This window comes from Dermacentor albipictus, chromosome 5 (genome assembly GCF_038994185.2).
Source record: "Dermacentor albipictus isolate Rhodes 1998 colony chromosome 5, USDA_Dalb.pri_finalv2, whole genome shotgun sequence".
Taxonomy (NCBI): Eukaryota; Metazoa; Arthropoda; class Arachnida; order Ixodida; family Ixodidae; genus Dermacentor; species Dermacentor albipictus.
Genome location: NC_091825.1, coordinates 152,667,134 through 152,684,570, shown reverse-complemented (window position 1 = coordinate 152,684,570; position 17,437 = coordinate 152,667,134). Strand labels below are relative to the sequence as shown.

General features: G+C 47.6%; 2 protein-coding genes across 6 annotated transcripts in view; one reads left to right on the top strand and one right to left on the bottom strand.

The window, feature by feature from the left end:
- Positions 1-17,437, bottom strand: part of LOC135902392 (uncharacterized) — a 553,623-nt gene that overhangs the window by 52,005 nt on the left and 484,181 nt on the right. For all 5 annotated transcript variants that reach the window (XM_070539206.1, XM_070539201.1, XM_070539204.1 and 2 more), the window contains one exon: positions 14,103-14,227. In XM_070539206.1, coding sequence (XP_070395307.1) covers positions 14,192-14,227 — 36 coding nt within the window. In that variant the 3' untranslated portion in view covers positions 14,103-14,191. The remainder of the gene's footprint in view (positions 1-14,102; positions 14,228-17,437) is intronic.
- Positions 11,001-13,175, top strand: LOC135902391 (very long chain fatty acid elongase AAEL008004-like). The gene has a single exon (XM_065432406.1). The coding sequence runs from the start codon at positions 11,527-11,529 to the stop codon at positions 12,367-12,369; it is 843 nt and encodes a 280-aa protein (XP_065288478.1). The 5' UTR covers positions 11,001-11,526; the 3' UTR covers positions 12,370-13,175.

Genomic DNA, 17,437 nt, shown 5'->3' with positions numbered 1-17,437 from the left:
GTGGAAAGTAATGGGCGACGGGACGCTTCAGTTTCCGGATACGTTTATTATATTATTTCGAAAGCAATTATATGGACACTCCAGGCGCATTCCTGCCGTCGCCGTCGCCCTCATGTTTCGTATAAAGTCCAAGGGTGATAACATCTTGACCACGCGCTGCACTCTGTATGTGCGAGTGAAAACGTAGGAGGGGAGGTGGAATGGGTGAGCCGACGATGGTGGCTCAGTCTTGTGTGCACAAAGGAGAAAAGCGGGGAGCAAGCGCGCCACCTTCCGTCGCGCGCAATACATCGGGGGGAGTGGATGGAATGGGGGCGGAATCTAGGATTCTGTGAATCTATGATTGTGCAACATGTTTATTTGCCTTGTTTGATGCATTACATACAGTTACTTTTTCTTACATACATAGACTCATTGGAGACTTATACGTATACTTAAAAATCTTGTTGCGAGGTTTTCTGTGTACATGCAGTGAACTTTGTTTCCAGTGACACTTTTTTGTCCTTTATCAAGCCTTATTTTCGCATTTGTATGTTCCATTGTATTTGCATTTCTAATGTACGAGGGCGAGTCAAATGAATGTGCGCCTACCCTAACCACGCAATAATGGTTCGGTTCATTATCTGCGAGGCATGCGCGTAGGAGAACGGCATGTCTCATTTACAAAAGCGACACGCAGGTGTGAAGATAACTGTTCTTTAATGCTCTCATACACTGGGTTGAATATGGTTGCGTCACATAATGGACACTTCAAAAGTTGAACAGCTCGGTGTCGCGAAGTTTTTGACAGCTAAAGGTGTTTCCAAAACAGAAATTAATCGCCGTATGGCTGCCGTTTACGTTGAACACGGCATTTCATTGACCACTGTGAAGCGTTGGAGCAAACGGTTTAAAGGACGTTTTAAAAACATTCCAAGACCGGGCCAAAACCATCGTGCAATCACCCCCCACACAATTTCAAAGGTTCATGAGCTGCTGAAACAAGAACGGAGGATAAGCATCGATGAACTGGCAGACCGTCTGAACATCAGTCACGGTTCGCTTCACGCCACAATTCATGAGCTTCTCGGTTATCGGCTCTTTGGTGCGCAATGGATCCCCATGATTTTGATCCATCGCGAGAAGACGGAGAAGTTTCGCGCTGCCTTGACTCATCTGATCGGGTATCACAATGAGGATGACGACTTCTTGTTTGCATTTGTGATCGGGGACGAACCTTGGTGCCACTGCTACGAGCCTGAAACACGACGGCAAAGCTTACAGTGGAAACATTCGAATTTACCACGCCCAAAGAACGCAAAGGCCATCATTTCCGCTGGAAAGGTGTTGTTGACTTTTTTTTTTCGGTCGTCAGGGTCCATTACTGATAGAATTTGCTAAATCTTGAGAGGCTATCAATTGTTTCCGATATTGTGAAACGCCAGAACGGCAGTGTGTCGCAATCGAGAACGAACAACGTGGAAAATTGACGAATGGGGTCATCTTGTTCCACGACAATGCCTGTCCCCACGTCTCTTATGTGGTTAATACAAAACTGGCAAAGTTCAAGTGGGAAACGCTGCAGCATCCGCCATACAGCTCAGACCTGTCACCTTGCGACTTCTACATTTTGGGGCAACCGAAAAAAGAGCTCAAGGGAACCAGATACAGACTTTTTGAAGCAGCAACCCAAGGAGTTCTATAAGACGGGAATCACGCGACTCGTTAGTCAATGGGACAAATCTCTAAATTCTCATGAAGACTACTTTTAAATAAAGTACCCCATTGTTGGCTCACATTCATTTGACTTGGCCTCGTATATCTTGCAGAATTCCTGCTTTTTATACGTGCCCTCTGTTGCGACTATGATTTCGGTGCAATTACTCACGATACACGACCGGTGACAGCTGTTGCTGCGTAATACTTTAAAACAAATTACAGCGTCATTGAGATTTTTCATTGGCGATTGCATATATACAAGAATGTAAGCACGGTTCTTAAATGACAAAGTTTCGTTAACATATTTGTCCTCAACTTGTTCAGTTCATTGCCTTTTAATTTTTCATATCAGTGGCACGCACTGCTTTCCTGGTTTCGAACTGATATAGTTCTAAAGTTCGTGTGATATTTTCTTTACTTAAAAAGACAAAAATATGGAAGCATTGATATCAGTTATTATGGGCAAAATTTTTGGCCCATACGAGTATATTCTTTTATGAAAGAATACATATTTTATTGTTTTGACTGTGCGTAGCGTTCAAGAATTCGTTTGCAGCATCTTTGGCAATGACAATGCAGTTATTATTCATGGATTTGACCCCTTGACAAATTGTTTAAGAGGAAGCTTTAGCTCGGGCCCAATCCGACGCGGCCTATTCAAATACTTGTAAAACGCAGAAACGCTTTTTTTTAGATAATCCTGCTAATCGCTTTTGTTGAAATTCGTTGCATTTGAGAAAGTGAAATCCTAGTTCTGTTGGAAACACAACTTCGATTTAGGGCCTGAATTTTGTTTAAAATATTTTGAAAAATTCGAAAGTTTGAAAAAATAGAAGCACGACGTTTGCAAACTAATAGCTATGCATTAAGAACAGACATTGTGGTTCTGTAAACGGCATCTATTATAACAGTCAAAGCGGACAAGTTTGCTATGCTAATTTGTATCTTACGTGAATTGGTTACGTTGTGTACAAGGGTTCTGCACAAGCCGTATTTCCACAATACTAAATTTTTTTGAGATTCATGTGTAACATATCCATTTTGCCCGCTGTAGATGTACTATTAGATGCAATTCACAGAATTGTGATATCATTTTCGTTGTTGAGTCACGGAGTTTTCAACTTGATAGTTTCGTTTTCTGAAAATTTTCGATTTGGCCAATTTTTAATAAATAATTGACCACCTAAATGAAAAATTCCAAACCAGTAGTCCATAGAATTAAACATTTCTTTGAGATGCAAGAAACCTCCTCATATTTCGTGAAATGGTTGCAGGGAAAAACGAATTCCCCTTCTACATGTATTTAAATAGGAGCACCCGAGCTAAAGCTTCCTCGAACAAAATTTCTGGCTACGCCACTGGCCCCATAAATATATATATATATATATATATATATATATATATATATATATATATATATATATATATATATATATATATATATATATATATATATATATATATATATATATATAATTTGGGGCCAGTGGCGTAGCCCCCCCCGAACAAAATTTCTGGCTACGCCACTGCTGGGTAGTTTACAGTCTCGAATGATGTCTTGCGTTGGTCGATCCAAGGCTCGGCCTCGGAGCAGCCTCACCTGGAGCTGCTCCCCGCCCGAGCTAGAGCGCCTCGGCCGAACACGCCTAGAGCGACGGAAACGGATCCACGGACAACTTCGTCAATTACACCACCGCACGCAGCGCGACTACAGCAAAGACCCGAGAAAAATGGGGACTTCAGCTTTCGCCGTTCAGCAAACGGAAGTGGCGAGCGTCATATCATCGGAGCTTGGCGAGATCTCGGAGCAGCCCCGAGCGCTCTCGAGCGGGTCCGACCGCGCGGAGGAACCTGGCGCGCACCAGCCGAGCACGAAGTCACGTGTCAGAGCGTTGTAGCCCTCGATACCCCCAGCCCCTCTCAATCAGTGTGAATTATCAATTATGCATTATCCTCACCATTTTTCTTTTCTCCTTGTAGAGTGCTTGCTGACTTTACGTTTCTTCCGTGCAGCTTGGAAACCTTGCCGATCTGAATTCTAGAGTGGGTGCGTGCCTTATTTTAGAGTCATTGCATTATCATCACTAATTCCCTCCTCGTGGTATTGTTTTATTTTCGGTTTATGTGCTGTTACAAGAAAAATTTCAGCTTTGCGTGTAGTAACGCCAGGTTTACTCGAATGCGAAACACTGGCATCGCCTGTGCAACCATTTTTATGCGTACGAATTGAAAGCTAACCGTAGGTTGTCACAACTAGAAAACGTCCCTGCTAAGAGGTGATGATGGAGGCGCTGCGACACTTCCGTAAAACGTACCCTACAGGTGAACACTACAGCGTGCACCGAGCAACGCCGCCCTTGTGCGTACTTCTTTGACAAACACCACAAAAAATATAGAGTGAGCCACAGAAGGGCAATGATTTTACTTATGGGGCAGAACGTTGATCGATAATCAATAAAAGCTAAAGGTGACAACTGGATGTTCTAAAGTATTTTCACGATTTTGAGCACGCCTTTCTCGCCTTTTCAATATGCGCGACCGAAGAGAAACGAATGCGCGCCGTGCTGAAAGGGCTTCAAGTCTCGGCTCTAAGCTCTCTTTGGCCATCACCAGCGTACAAGGAATTAAGGAATGAACGGCGTGTAATGAATGAAATAAGGTACCGTTTAAGTGAGCTTTTCGTTTTAAGAAGGCGGCCTTAAACGAGCGAGCAACTGTACCATACGGGCGCTATCGACTTTATCTAATTGGCTGTGTACGGAGCGAAGGCAAGTAGTAGCTCTTGTCGCGTTTCATGAGCTCGCTACAAGAACACTGGAACGTGACGCGACACTGGCACATTACACCACACACTGCATGACGGTGGCGCACTGGGCGTTCTGCTGCTGAGAACAACGTAGCGGGTTCGATCCTCGGCCGCGGCGCGGCTGTGCGAGAGAAACAAACGGCGTCTCTGACAGGCCATGTGTTGGGCGTGTGACCTTGAAATCAGTGCATAACTGAAACATCAAATCAATCAGAGTACTTCGTGAGTATGTAGCGTTGGTTATGCTCGTCTATGTGGCTACAATCCACCTTGTCAAGTTCCGGTTTTACGTGTTACGGTCTGATTGAATCAGCGACAAGGAGACACAAAGCCAACAGTAAATAAATAAGAGGACGAGAAAACCGGTTCTTGACGCAGTATAAGTTTCGCCGGTCTTGTTTTGCAAAACGTAAGCAAATGCCAGTTCACTCAGCAGCTAACAATGGCTTCCTTGGCCTTGCCAAGTGAAGTGAAAACGGAATGGTGCTGATGGCGCATTGTGAAGATTGTGAAGAAAACAAACGAAATGCCCTCGCTTTAAAAAAAGAAAAAAAGAAAAGAAGAAGCAACGCAAGGAAATATGGCGTTGAGTTCCTTTACGCTTGGATGTTTCTGGATAGAATACTAAACAGCGAGGATTGGTCCGTTTTTCTCGGCTACTGGCTTCAGTTTCATTTTTTAGCCATAAAAAAAAAAAGAGAATGTTCCTGTGCTGCCCTCTGCCGCGCGCTGCTGGAAACGTTTTGGAAGGGTGCCGGGGCTTTCGCCGGTTGATTTGCGTACCTGCGCCCATCTTGAGTGTGCGTCGGCTGTGCGTTTTGTGGATCGCGATTAATTGTTGATGGTTTCTCCGGGGCAGCATGTCGTTCCTGGAAGTCATGTAGCACTCATCGACTACTGGGTGAGCAGGCCTGAGCGCGCTGTTGTGCTATCAGTACGGTCGATTTCAAAGGCTCGCTGAGTTCAGTCTGTCGATGCGGCTGCCTTGGAGTTTGCTGTCACTGATGTCTGCTCTTGGCACCTCGCTTTCTGTATTCCTTTTACAGGATCGTTAGACATTTTGCTTATTCAAAGAAGTCCTAGAATGCAGCCTTCCGCCTCGTATTTGCCAAAGTGCTGCATTTGTTTACATCGACATCTACAGCCACAGATCGTTGTTAGCTTTGGATATTGTGAAAACGGCGCATCGATGATATGAAATGATGTCAAAACGCATCAAAACACACATATCTGCGCATATGAGCCGCGTTGTTCCACCCCGAGACCAGTCAATATGAGCGGCTGAGTCACTTCAACAACGGCAAATGTGATTCAGACACATACGTTATGGGCTGTTATTACCAATTCTCGCTTTCCTTTAACTTCATCATACTTACAGTTTGCGCGCGCCATAAATTATTATTATAGAGAACTGTGCTCGGCATGAACGTGTAGTTCTCTCGCGAAAACGCGGATGCCATCGCTGACACCATTGATAATTGAGTGAGTTTATGCTCGTGCACTGAATGCACTGTCTCGTGTTTCCTGTTTGACGCATAGGTAAACGGTACTTCTCTAGAATTAAGGAATGTGTAAGCTATTTTAATAACACGTGAAGTCTCACCCATCTACGTAGCGAGTGCGACAGGCAGCCTTCAGGAAAGATGGCGCTGTGTCGGCACTTGCCACTTATTGCGTACGAGCCGTGTGAAGTGTTACGATCGGCCTGCAGGGGTACTGCTCTGCAAACCTACCTCAGCCCGCTGCAGTTGTTTCGATCGACCCGCGAGGGTGGCGTCCTTCAGAGAACCGGCGACGACGACAGCGCTAACCGACCATGCACTTCCTGCGGAGAACTGGAGACCACGGCAGCGTTAATCCACCATGCGCCTCCTTCGGACAGTCGGTGACGGCAGCAGGGCTGGCAACGTTTGGCGGAGCGTGTATTATTGGTTGATTTGCCGTGGCCTTCATGGTCTATTTGCAGCATGAGAGCTTCTCTAACAAAGGGTGTTTTGCGGTGCGTTCCTCGGGCCCCAGGATTCGTCACAGTCAACTGACACTCGTGGCGGCTACCGGAGAAGTCAGCTCTGGAATTTATAGAGGCGCCAGCTGGGGTCAAGCGTGGCAATCTGGCTACGAGGACCCGCTACACTCGGTGTGTTGTGGGAATACAAAGTGCTCATGTCAGTGTGTGAGCCCTTCCCCTCAAAGGCGGGTTGACTACGCCCCAACGACTGTGGACGGTCCGATTGGGCGAAGGTTGGACAGCAGTTTTCCCTCCCCTAAGGATCTAGGGAGGACAGAGGCTTTTTAAGCAGCAGTTTGTCGGCTTCTAGGAGTGTGCTTGGTGCTTGGAGCTTTGTGCTCGTATGCTGTGCGGTGGGACGTTCGTGCTCATTTTTGCAGTCATGCTAGGCTGTTGAAATGTATCTCTTGTTTTAATGTAAATATGTCAATAAATCCTGTACTCCTAAGTCCCGACGAAGAGCAAGGTCCTCCCTACAACCCCTACCACAAACCCAACAGAAGTGGGCCGTAATCTGTTTCAAGTCGTTATATTGCGTCAACTGAACTATAACAACAGTTTCCTTCGTCGTAACTGTTTATCTTTAAGTTCAGGTGCAGCGGTGGCAGGTAACAGGGCCAGGCTTAATCCAACCTCCGCTAAACAGGATCAACATTGGCTCAATCTTAATGTGCAACACCTGGGAGGACTGAAGCTTGTGCATTTCAACATCGAAAGCATTTCCGACGCCATTTGAACGTGATTAATTATATATAAGAGGGAAGGCGCTGCGGCCATCGCATTGTCGGTTCGACGGCTGATCGCGTGGGGTTCGGACGAGCGATCATGGTCGGCACGCTGATTGTCAGTGCCGTCGACAAGAAAGCCCGTCGCGCTACGACAACTCGCGTTCATTGGTTCTATTATGATAATAGTTGGCGTCAGCACCTTGTCGGTCTCGTACAGACCCAGTGTTACCGCACCTTAAACGGGTACGTGAAGTCAGGCACGCTCTGCCATCAGCGAGAGGGCCGACGCTGCAAGAAGACTTCGTCAGCAACGTGATGTTTTTAGAGTATCGCCCAAGTGTAACGCATGGGTTTATCGATAAATTTACTAGCCATGAATGTAAGGCGGCAACTACGTGGTTCATGGTGCAGTCCGGACGAGGCCCTGGCCGCTTTCTGTTCTAAAGTGGAGTTGCACTCGTACGGTACGCACGTTTTTGGCACAGTACCGACGTACAGCCATATGCCAGTGGCGGTCCAACGCAGTACACGGCACGAGTGTCTGCTACAGTGCGCGCACGCGCGCTCATATTTTTTTTCTTTCAAGCGACTTTCCCACGAACGATATCTGGCTTCGTGTCCACGCGCCGTGAAAAAGGCGGATTGTAAAGTGAAGAAGTACAGCGCACTGAAAGATGCTTTAACAAAACGAACTTTCTTGAAAAGTTTGCTAGGGATGGAAAGTATCCCAGCCAAGTAGCATGTTATCATTCAGACTAAATTTTATACAATTTTCTTTGCTCTGCTGAGCAGGTGTAGAAAGAAATCGTGTATAATATATTCCGAGCAGCTTGGTGGCAACAGCGAGAAACAAGCAAGCTACGAGAAACAGAATTATACTGAGCACTCGAGGATGAAAAAAAAAAAAACCACAAGAGATGGTCAGGTCACTCTATAGTTAAGCGAAAGTCAAAAGACGTGAATTCTACAAAAACTACGCTTCACTAATGTTTAGATATAAATGGTTAAACAAAAGCACAGTCTGATTTTATCGCCGTGCCGGCCTCCGCAGCCGACCATCGATCCCACGTTGTTGCGCTCAGGTGCGGAACACCAAAGCCGCTCAGTCGCTGTAACGAGTGTTGTGTCTGTGGGGTCTAAACTGGTACCGCAACCCACCCCTCGCGTAAGCAGGTAGGGAACTTCCGACAGGTGTCGCCTTCCAAAAGCGTGCGTCAGGGACGTGGACCGGCATTGTCCTTCGCCCTCAACCTGAAACGTGCCGTGCGAACGGAGTACTGTGCTCCCCAGTTCCAAGACGTTGTAGGTGTTAACAAGCAAATTTAACCGGGCACGAAGGCCCTCGCGCGGGCTATACAAACGTCGCACTGGCGGAGATAACAAACACGCCGTTCGCACAATGTTGTTTTGTCGCCGGCAAAACTCGGCGGAAGTTGGCGCACGATCACACCTTTACAGCGAACAAGAAGCTCAGCTTCTTGCGCTGCAGCCGGTGTTCCGTTCGTTGTGTTTGTGTTTCTCCGCGGTAAGTACGACCTCCAGCAGTAACCAGGTTAATTAAAAACAACGAACTAAAAAAAAAGAATATTTTACCACCTGAGGTATTCATAGGCCGCAAGTAATGAGATTCGATTTACTGCGAGCTGTGCTCAGCATGGCCTCGTCCTAGTTAGAATGCGGTTCTCTTAAAATACACGGGGTTCTGCTCACTTCGCATTACCTCACTGACCGAAAGTACATACATGCAATATTTAACAGCAATCGAAACAATGTATAATGCATTTGACGGGGCTTCTGTCGTGTATCCCTTCAGCAATCTTCCACGCAGTAGTTCGTACCGCTTGGGTTAGGAGTAAAAATTATGAACATTTGGGAGAACCGGGCCAAATTTTTTGTATTATGATTCATGTTAAAAAAAATATTAGGCGATGGAGCGGGCTTCATGTCCCAAAGCACCTCTATTGCTCCCCCCCCTCTCACTCCACACACACACACACACACACACACACACACACACAAACACACACACACACACAAACACACACACACACACATACACACACACACACACACACACACACACACATATATATATATATATATATATATATATATATATATATATATATATATATATATATATATATATATATATATATATATATATATATATATATATGGGACGATTTTTGTTGCTGTGCTTTCAAACGTTTGCGTCGCAAGACCCAGAATGGCCACTATACATTGGAGGGCAGATCCGGCGTTCCGCCGAACTCGAAGGTAGAAGGCAAGCGAACGTGTGACTCGCTCTCGGAAAAGGAAATGGCAGATGCATAACCACGTGACGCTTGCTATGTCCGATGTTTCGCCTGTCCAAATCTCCCGGCGCTGCCGGGAAAACCGGCGGACGCGTTTGTCGGGACGCCAACATGCAGCGGCCTAGTTTACGGTGGACCGTCGCCAACAGCGGCGACGCTATGCTGTGATGACGTCGCGGGAGACGCTTAAATCTCGACGACTGCTCCGACGACAGGGCTCGGAACGCCTCGGAGCGCCCGAAGACGGAGGAGAGCGATCGAAGACGACCAGCCGAAGACAACGCCGCTCGCGAGAGCGCCCTAGAGCGCTAAAGCGACAAGCCGAAGAAGTCATAAGAAATGTAAGCTTCAAAACAAAAATTTACATGCGGCGCACGTTACTCTGCCAAAGATTCAGTTTTAGCGGAGGGGGGACCCACTTTACTAGGGAGGCGGCTACTGGGCAGGCGAGTGTTGTCGCACGTCGAATTATGCCACGCATCACGATTCACAGAAACTCGGGCATGCGGAGGAGAGGGGTGCACGGCCAATGCTTAACGGTCAATATTGTGCGTCGTTTATTAAAAAAAAAAGAAAAGAAAGCCAACGATGGGCTGGCTATGTCAAATGTCCAACGACTGAGGAATACGCGGCTCAGTGAATAGCTCAGTGAGGTTCTTCAACGGCTCGACCGAACGTTCCGTGCTATTGCTGGTGCGAAAGTGTGATGCTATATAGAAAAACGCCGACCACAGCCACCGCTGAGGCCGCATGACAGAGCTCTGTAAACCAGTCTTTGAGTGCTAATTTAAGACATGCACTCACGTTTGTTTTGGACAAGAAAGGAAATGGAGTTTAGAGGCACAAACGGCTACAGGACTCAGTTCGGAGTCTCCGGTTTTCCCGACGCTTGACACGAGGGAACACTGTGGCTCCGTGGTCTTTTTATTTTATTTTTTCTCTTTGAGATAACCATTATAGGCCACGCTGCTCAGTAATTTAGAAGTATGCATGCTGGGTTGATGAAAATGGTGTCTAGCCTTTATGAAGCCAAATTACAGCCTCATGGCATGCGCTGAGCGCGGACGGACGCCGTAGCGTGACGGAATTTCCCCGCCGGTCTTTATTTTAGCGTAAAGTGTCGGCTCGATTTTTTTTTTTTCAGAATTCGGTCCTCCTTTCTTGTGTACAAAAGGCTAATCCGCGTAGAAGAGCGTACCAGAAGCGTCAGACAAGAAACCGAGGTCCATTTTAGACATTTTATCCCAACGGCAAAAACACAAGATGCTGCACATGAATGTGGTGAAACCGCATTAGCATGATGGCGAGTAGCCGCGGTGGGATTCGTGTATAACACGAGCCCTCCTCGCCTTCGTTCCTCTTCCTCTCCTCTTCATATGACGTGGGCAGTCGCGGGGCGCCTAGTTTCGCTCGCATTTTTTTCTCTCTTTAGCAGCCAAGGGCTGTGTAAGCGGCGATTTGGCAGCGATTTGCGGAGTACGCATGTTGTCGCGAGTGCAGCCTATTTAGACAGCTTCACAAGCGCTACCGCCGCCGTCATGCCACCGTACTACCTCTCCCCCTCTCCCACTTTTGAGAGACGCGCGAATTTTAACGTACAAACGTGGTTATTTCGACAGACTCTGCCCCACACTTTTCCTTCTATTACCACTTCACTTCCCTACGCTTCGCCTTCTTCCTTTCTTTCTTTTCTTCGTTTTTTCTCGCGGAAAAATCCGGTGGCTACAGTTTATAAGTGTCGACGAGACTGTTCAACCAGCGAGAGCGAATTAGCGTGCCCGCGACCTCCCGTCCGCTCGGCTCTCGTCAGCAGTCGGCAGTCTACATCCACGGAGGTGCGAACTCAAGAACGACCCCGAGAACAACATCGCCGGCGCCCAGCAAGGATCGGCGACGCGATACGGAGGATCAAGAGGATCGACGCAGTTCGCTGGCCACGCGTGTTCTTGCGCTCCGAGTGCGGACACGATGGCGTCGCCCGTTCGCTCCGTCACGTCTCCCTTCGCCGAGCTGTACGACTTCTTCTGGTCTCACCGGGATCCACGAACCGAGGGATGGGCCTTCATCGCCGACGCCAAATTCACTTTCCCGCTGCTGATCGGGTACGTCTACTTCGCCAAGGTGGCGGGGCCCCGCTGGATGAAAGACCGCAAGCCGTTCGACCTCAAGTGGGCAATACTGATCTACAACGCCCTGACGGTGATAGCCAACGCTTACTTCGCCATTCGCTTTCTGTCGCTCACTTACGTGGGCGGTAACTACAGCCTCTTCTGCCAGGGGATCAACTACAGCTCGCCAAGCGAGAGGGACATGGCTATCCTGAGGCTCGGCTGGTGGTACAGCTTCGTGAGGATCGGCGACTTCATGGACACCGTGTTCTTCGTGCTGCGCAAGAAGAACGCGCAGATCACGTTCCTGCACGTCATCCACCACTTCCTGGTCGTGCTCAGCGGCTGGTTCTTCATCAACTTCGGCGGCGACGGCCAGCCCATCTTCGGCCTGTGCGTGAACGCCTTCATACACGTCATCATGTACTCCTACTACTTCCTCGCGGCCCTGGGACCTGCGATGCAGAAGTACCTGTGGTGGAAGCGCTACCTCACCGAACTGCAAATTGCACAGTTCGTCGGGCTCATGATGCACATGGCCATCACGCTGTTTTACGACTGCGGTTACCCAAAGTTCCTCACGATGCTGGCCCTGCCGCAAGGCTGTCTGGGACTGGGACTCTTCATCAACTTCTACATCCAGAGCTACAGGGCGCAGAGGAAGCTCCACGTAAGCGCTGATAAGCTAAAGAAGCAGGACTGAGTGTGCGATGTCGGATGCGTGCTTCGAAGAAGATGAAGCAGAAAAAGAAGACTTGTAAAAAGTTATGACGGCAGGAAAAGAGACCTTACGGTTAGAATTGTTGTAAAAATTTAGGTGTGACAAATGGTTGTTTGAAATGAAGTGCTCAGAACTGTTTGTTCCGTCTTCATTCTACCTGTAATATCGAGAGCGTGCGTACATTTTACTGAAAATGGGTGCTGCGTATTCCAAGACTTGCGAGAGTCTGCACTGCATGTCGGATTTCGTTACAGTGGTGGTGTAGAAAAGCACTATTTTTCTTTCGGACTCATCTTCTGTTAACCTGAGCTGACTTCATTTTTTTTTTTCATCGCCTTCTTTCACACGCGCGGCCGACTACATCCTCACCGACATCACCCGCAAGAACGTAGATCACATCGCGAGCCTTATTTTGTGACTGACCATTGTGGGCACGATTATTTTTGGTCATTCGACATGCACGGCCAACTGTAGGAAATTGCCGACAAGAATGTTCTAACGAAAGATCACGGTAATTGAGAGTGTTGTGATTTCACCTTGATAAGAAGTGCCAAATGAGTGATATGCACATTTTTTTTTCGTTATTACTGGCACTAAGACTTCGAGAAGTATGCAGAGCCTGTCGGATTTTTCGTAATGTGTTTGTTGAGGGTTGGCGTTAGGCGTTAGCCGCGAGAAAATGACTTCGCGGCGAGTGATGTAATACGTTTGCTTTATGGTTATTCAAACAAAAGCACGCACATTGCTTTTTCTCCAAGTCTTCAAATGTTCCTGCAGCCGCAACATGTGTTCCTGTGCGGCATTATAGTCAAAAGTGATGATCAATAAAGTCATCGTAAGAGCTAGCGTTTGTGTGTCTCTTATGTCCCTGCAACGTATATCGGCAACGTACATAAAGCCCTGAAAGGAAGCCGACTTCACAGTACGAAAACCGACCAGTTGCAAGAGATTCTACAACACTTCCTGCAGATGCATCTGCCATCTCGTTTTCTTTCTGATCTATTTCGCCACTCGTCAATGGAACCGCAGTCAATCGTGCTCATTGAACACCACATATGCAACATGCAAGATAATTATTTGAGATAAATAAATAAAAAGAACTGCGGATGGACATGGAAATATTATGAAAAAGAAAGAACTAGTGAGGAACGCATACTCCTACATATAAGCGCAATATGAAGAAAATAAAGTTAAAGTCGCGTACACGTCGTCAGTATACCGAGGCCTGGCCGCACATAAAAGAAGTAACACCCACACAAACAAACAAGTGGCCAAGGAGAAATCGTTCTGAGTGGGTGCACACGCACGCACGCACGCACGCACGCACGCACGCACGCACGCACGCACGCACGCACGCACGCACGCACGCACGCACGCACGCACGCACGCACGAGATTTGCAGTAAGTCGCCCACATGTGAGAGCCTATTGGGGTGTATTAATTTTTCCCTCAATAGGGCCGCCATCCATTCACTTTCGCACCGGATGCAGACGCACACACACACTCTCGCCAGCAATGGAGTAGGTCAGACAGCTCCATTCCTATGATGCTTTTGAATTTGCCTGTCCGGACACCCCGGCCATACTACACGATTGCCCGGTGCCGCACGTGACCAGATGAGTGAAAACAACACGACGTGCAAGGACCTCACGTCGTGAAGGCAAAGTGCCGCCAGTGATGACGCGAAGGCGGAGAGCGAGGTGGAATTCACTCACGGTTCGTTACTCCTTCTCTTGCTGTCCGAAATACGCGCCTGAGCCGATGAAAGAAGAGCGATCGAAGAATGTCACGTTGCGCCTACACGTCAGGAGGCTAGGCGGACGCTACGCTGCTGATCGGCCTGCAAAAAGAAAGAGACAACGAGTCACATAATATTCAAAGGAAAACTTGGCCCAAGTTTTCAGCATAAATAGCGACAAAAGGCGCGCGAAAGGATCTTGGCAATTTCTCGATTGTTCTTTCTTTTCCTTTTTTTTTAACTCGACAGTAAGCTTTCTCACTCCCAAGATTTAATTATGTTGACCCTTTAAAAACAGAGCACGGGGTATGAAATGCGCATGCGCATTTAGTGGACTCCTGCGCGTGTGCGCTTGAAGCACTTTCGGAAGTAAACTTACAATTGCGGTTCCTTAAAAATTATGCAAGGCATCTGGTGCAGACCGGTATGATTCGAAGGTCGCGCGGTTGTCCGAGATATACAATGCTCGAAAAACTCATCCGTGTTGGGCCTCAACACTATGTAGACTGGTGACAATAAAAAGTCGTGAGAACGACAACATGTCTCAGTATAACGACTTCCGCAAGAGGACTGCCGCCTTCCCGAGCAGGCGTCGATTCGACGCTCTTCCATACCACTGAGCTGCGTGCAGGGAAGCGCTGCCTCCAGGCTGACCATACTCACTGCTCTTCAACGTGTAAGCTGTCTGTGTTTCATTTGGACTCATTTTCCCAGCGTTCCCAGACCACAAAGTGCCAGGCAGGAGTTGCGTTCCCGTTGTATACAGTGGGATTCTCACAGAAAGCACACTTTGTCAAAAACAGACGGCGCTGGACCACATCAGTATTTTTGCTATTATGTGTTGGCACGCATTCAGGATCGCATTCAATCATAGTAGTTAGTGGCACTCGCACTCACGGCTATCGGGTGAGCATGATTGCAGTGATAAGTGATCGTGCAAAGCTATGGTATTTATGAGGCTCATTACCGCGGCATTCACGCACAATGGGCATTCACATGCGTTCACTCATATCCACACACACTCATGGCCTTCGTTCGTCGTTTGCTTCGTCGAACGACGAAGTAAACTTCTACACGACATAATACACTTTCACAAGATAACGGAAAAAAAAAAGAAAAAATCGGAGGCAATATGCGTTCTTAAGAAACTACGTGACTGCTATACTGCTGCGCATGAGTTTGCGGATAATCGCACCGGCAACATTGTACATTACGTGCTAACTGCTGTGGCGTACAAGAACCCTCGCTTTCGCTCGTTGACCTGACGGCGAGTGCTTCACGTTCTGTCATTGCACAAAGTACGCCCGCATTGACTTGGTTCGTGTCTTTGAGCAAGCCTGAATTAACGACGTCTTTGGAAGTCTTCATCACGGAGCATCATATTTCGAAAGAAATAAAATAAGCTAAATCACGGACTTGCTTTCACAACCCAGACACTCGCAATGTATGAAAAATGACACAAAGAAAACGGAAACATGCCTTGTGCGCTTCGAATGCATACTAAACACGGATGTATTGCGCACACACACACACACACACACACACACACACACACACACACACACACACACACACACACACACACACACACACACACACACACACACACACACACACACACACACACACACACACACACACACACAGACACACACACACACACACATACATATATATATATATATATATATATATATATATATATATATATATATATATATATATATATACGTCCGTGGAGTCACAAGGGTCAACAGCGAATGAGACGACTTTATGGGCGCAAACAAAGCATCCGACCGGCACTTCCGTCAGCTGCGCGTTATTTGGCACCCGAAGGTCAAATGCCGACCGAGCAGAGGGCGAGCGCGCTCTATCCCCTCCTCCTCAGATTCCCCGCACTGCATGATCCTGGAGCGCACGTCGACCTCGTTGGCGGCGCGGCCGACCCACGCACGAGCAAAGGAGCTGTTATCTCCGCCGCACAAACACTTATCCCAGTCTCGCGTCGCCGACCTCTATATTAGGCTAAAGGGATACAAAAACGCGGGAGTAATCAAACAGAGGCTGGCGTACGCCGTATTTACGCTAGTGCAAGTCGGTACCGGTTTCGGAAGATGAGAGAGCGCGTGAAATCACCCGCGACGGTATCGACAGGCAAACAGTCCCGATAAGTTACGACGAGAGGCTGCGCGGCGTGTAGAATGAAAGGTGTATTTGTATGTGTTCTTAAGTGGCACACAATGCAAGCGGAGGCGATTCTCGATAGCCAAATAAAGCTAATGAGAATCGATGAGGCTGTCAATATGACTACAATTCCTACAACTTCAATTATAACTTCGTTTGTTTTCTCCGGAAGTGAGAACAGATAAATTTTTGGCTTAAGATGGTGAGATTCGGGGATTATTATTATCATCATTATTAGACATGAAAGCACATATACACACAGAGAGAGTGAAATAGAGAAGTAGCAGGCTGGCAACTGCCACCGAGAGGGGCGCAAAGCCTGCCTCGCTTTAGGATGGTGGGGATAGAAAAGAAAATTGAACATAACGAGAAGGGAAGTACAGAAGAAAGGAACAGCCAGATGGCAGGACTTGAGGACGAAAGTAAAACAAGAACAAATCACAAATTGGAAGTCAAGCCAGTCTCCCGTAGAAAAATAAGCAAGGTGCGATGAGCTTGGTCGCGCCGAGAAGCACAGCCACTCGTATACAGGCAATGATCAAGGGTCGTATACACTGCATGCCAAGTGGGCTGTGGTCCCTTAGCAGCGACGTTCAGACACCAGGACACAGCCAACCCTTAACTTGAGCAATAGAGCTCTAGCACAACGAAGCAAGCCTCGGGCACGAACACGGGGAGGAAAGAATCCCTTTGTAAATGATGGTCAACAGACGAGCATCGTCCAACATATACGCACAATTTTCGGACAGTCACGAGATAAATTCGGGATAAACAGCGTTGAGTTTATTGTGTAATCCGCGGGATATTAAAAGCGACTATGCGAAGACGCATGCATTCTAAAAAAAAGAAAAAAAAAGAAGAGCCCTGCCCGACATCGACGGAAAACGTCGCACGTGTCGGAGCAAAACTGTTTAGCCTTGCTGCGCGTATTAGCTGCGACGGGTGTTTAGAGAAGCGAACATCCCAAGAAGGCGTATTGTATTGCATTTGATATTGCATTTTCTCCATGCCACAGGAGTTCGCGCACCCCAGTGCGCAGATTGCCACTGGGCCCGAACTCCGCGGCATGTTGCCCAGTAAACACGTCGGACGCAAGCATAGCGGCAGCTGAAGCCTTTTGAAGTCACG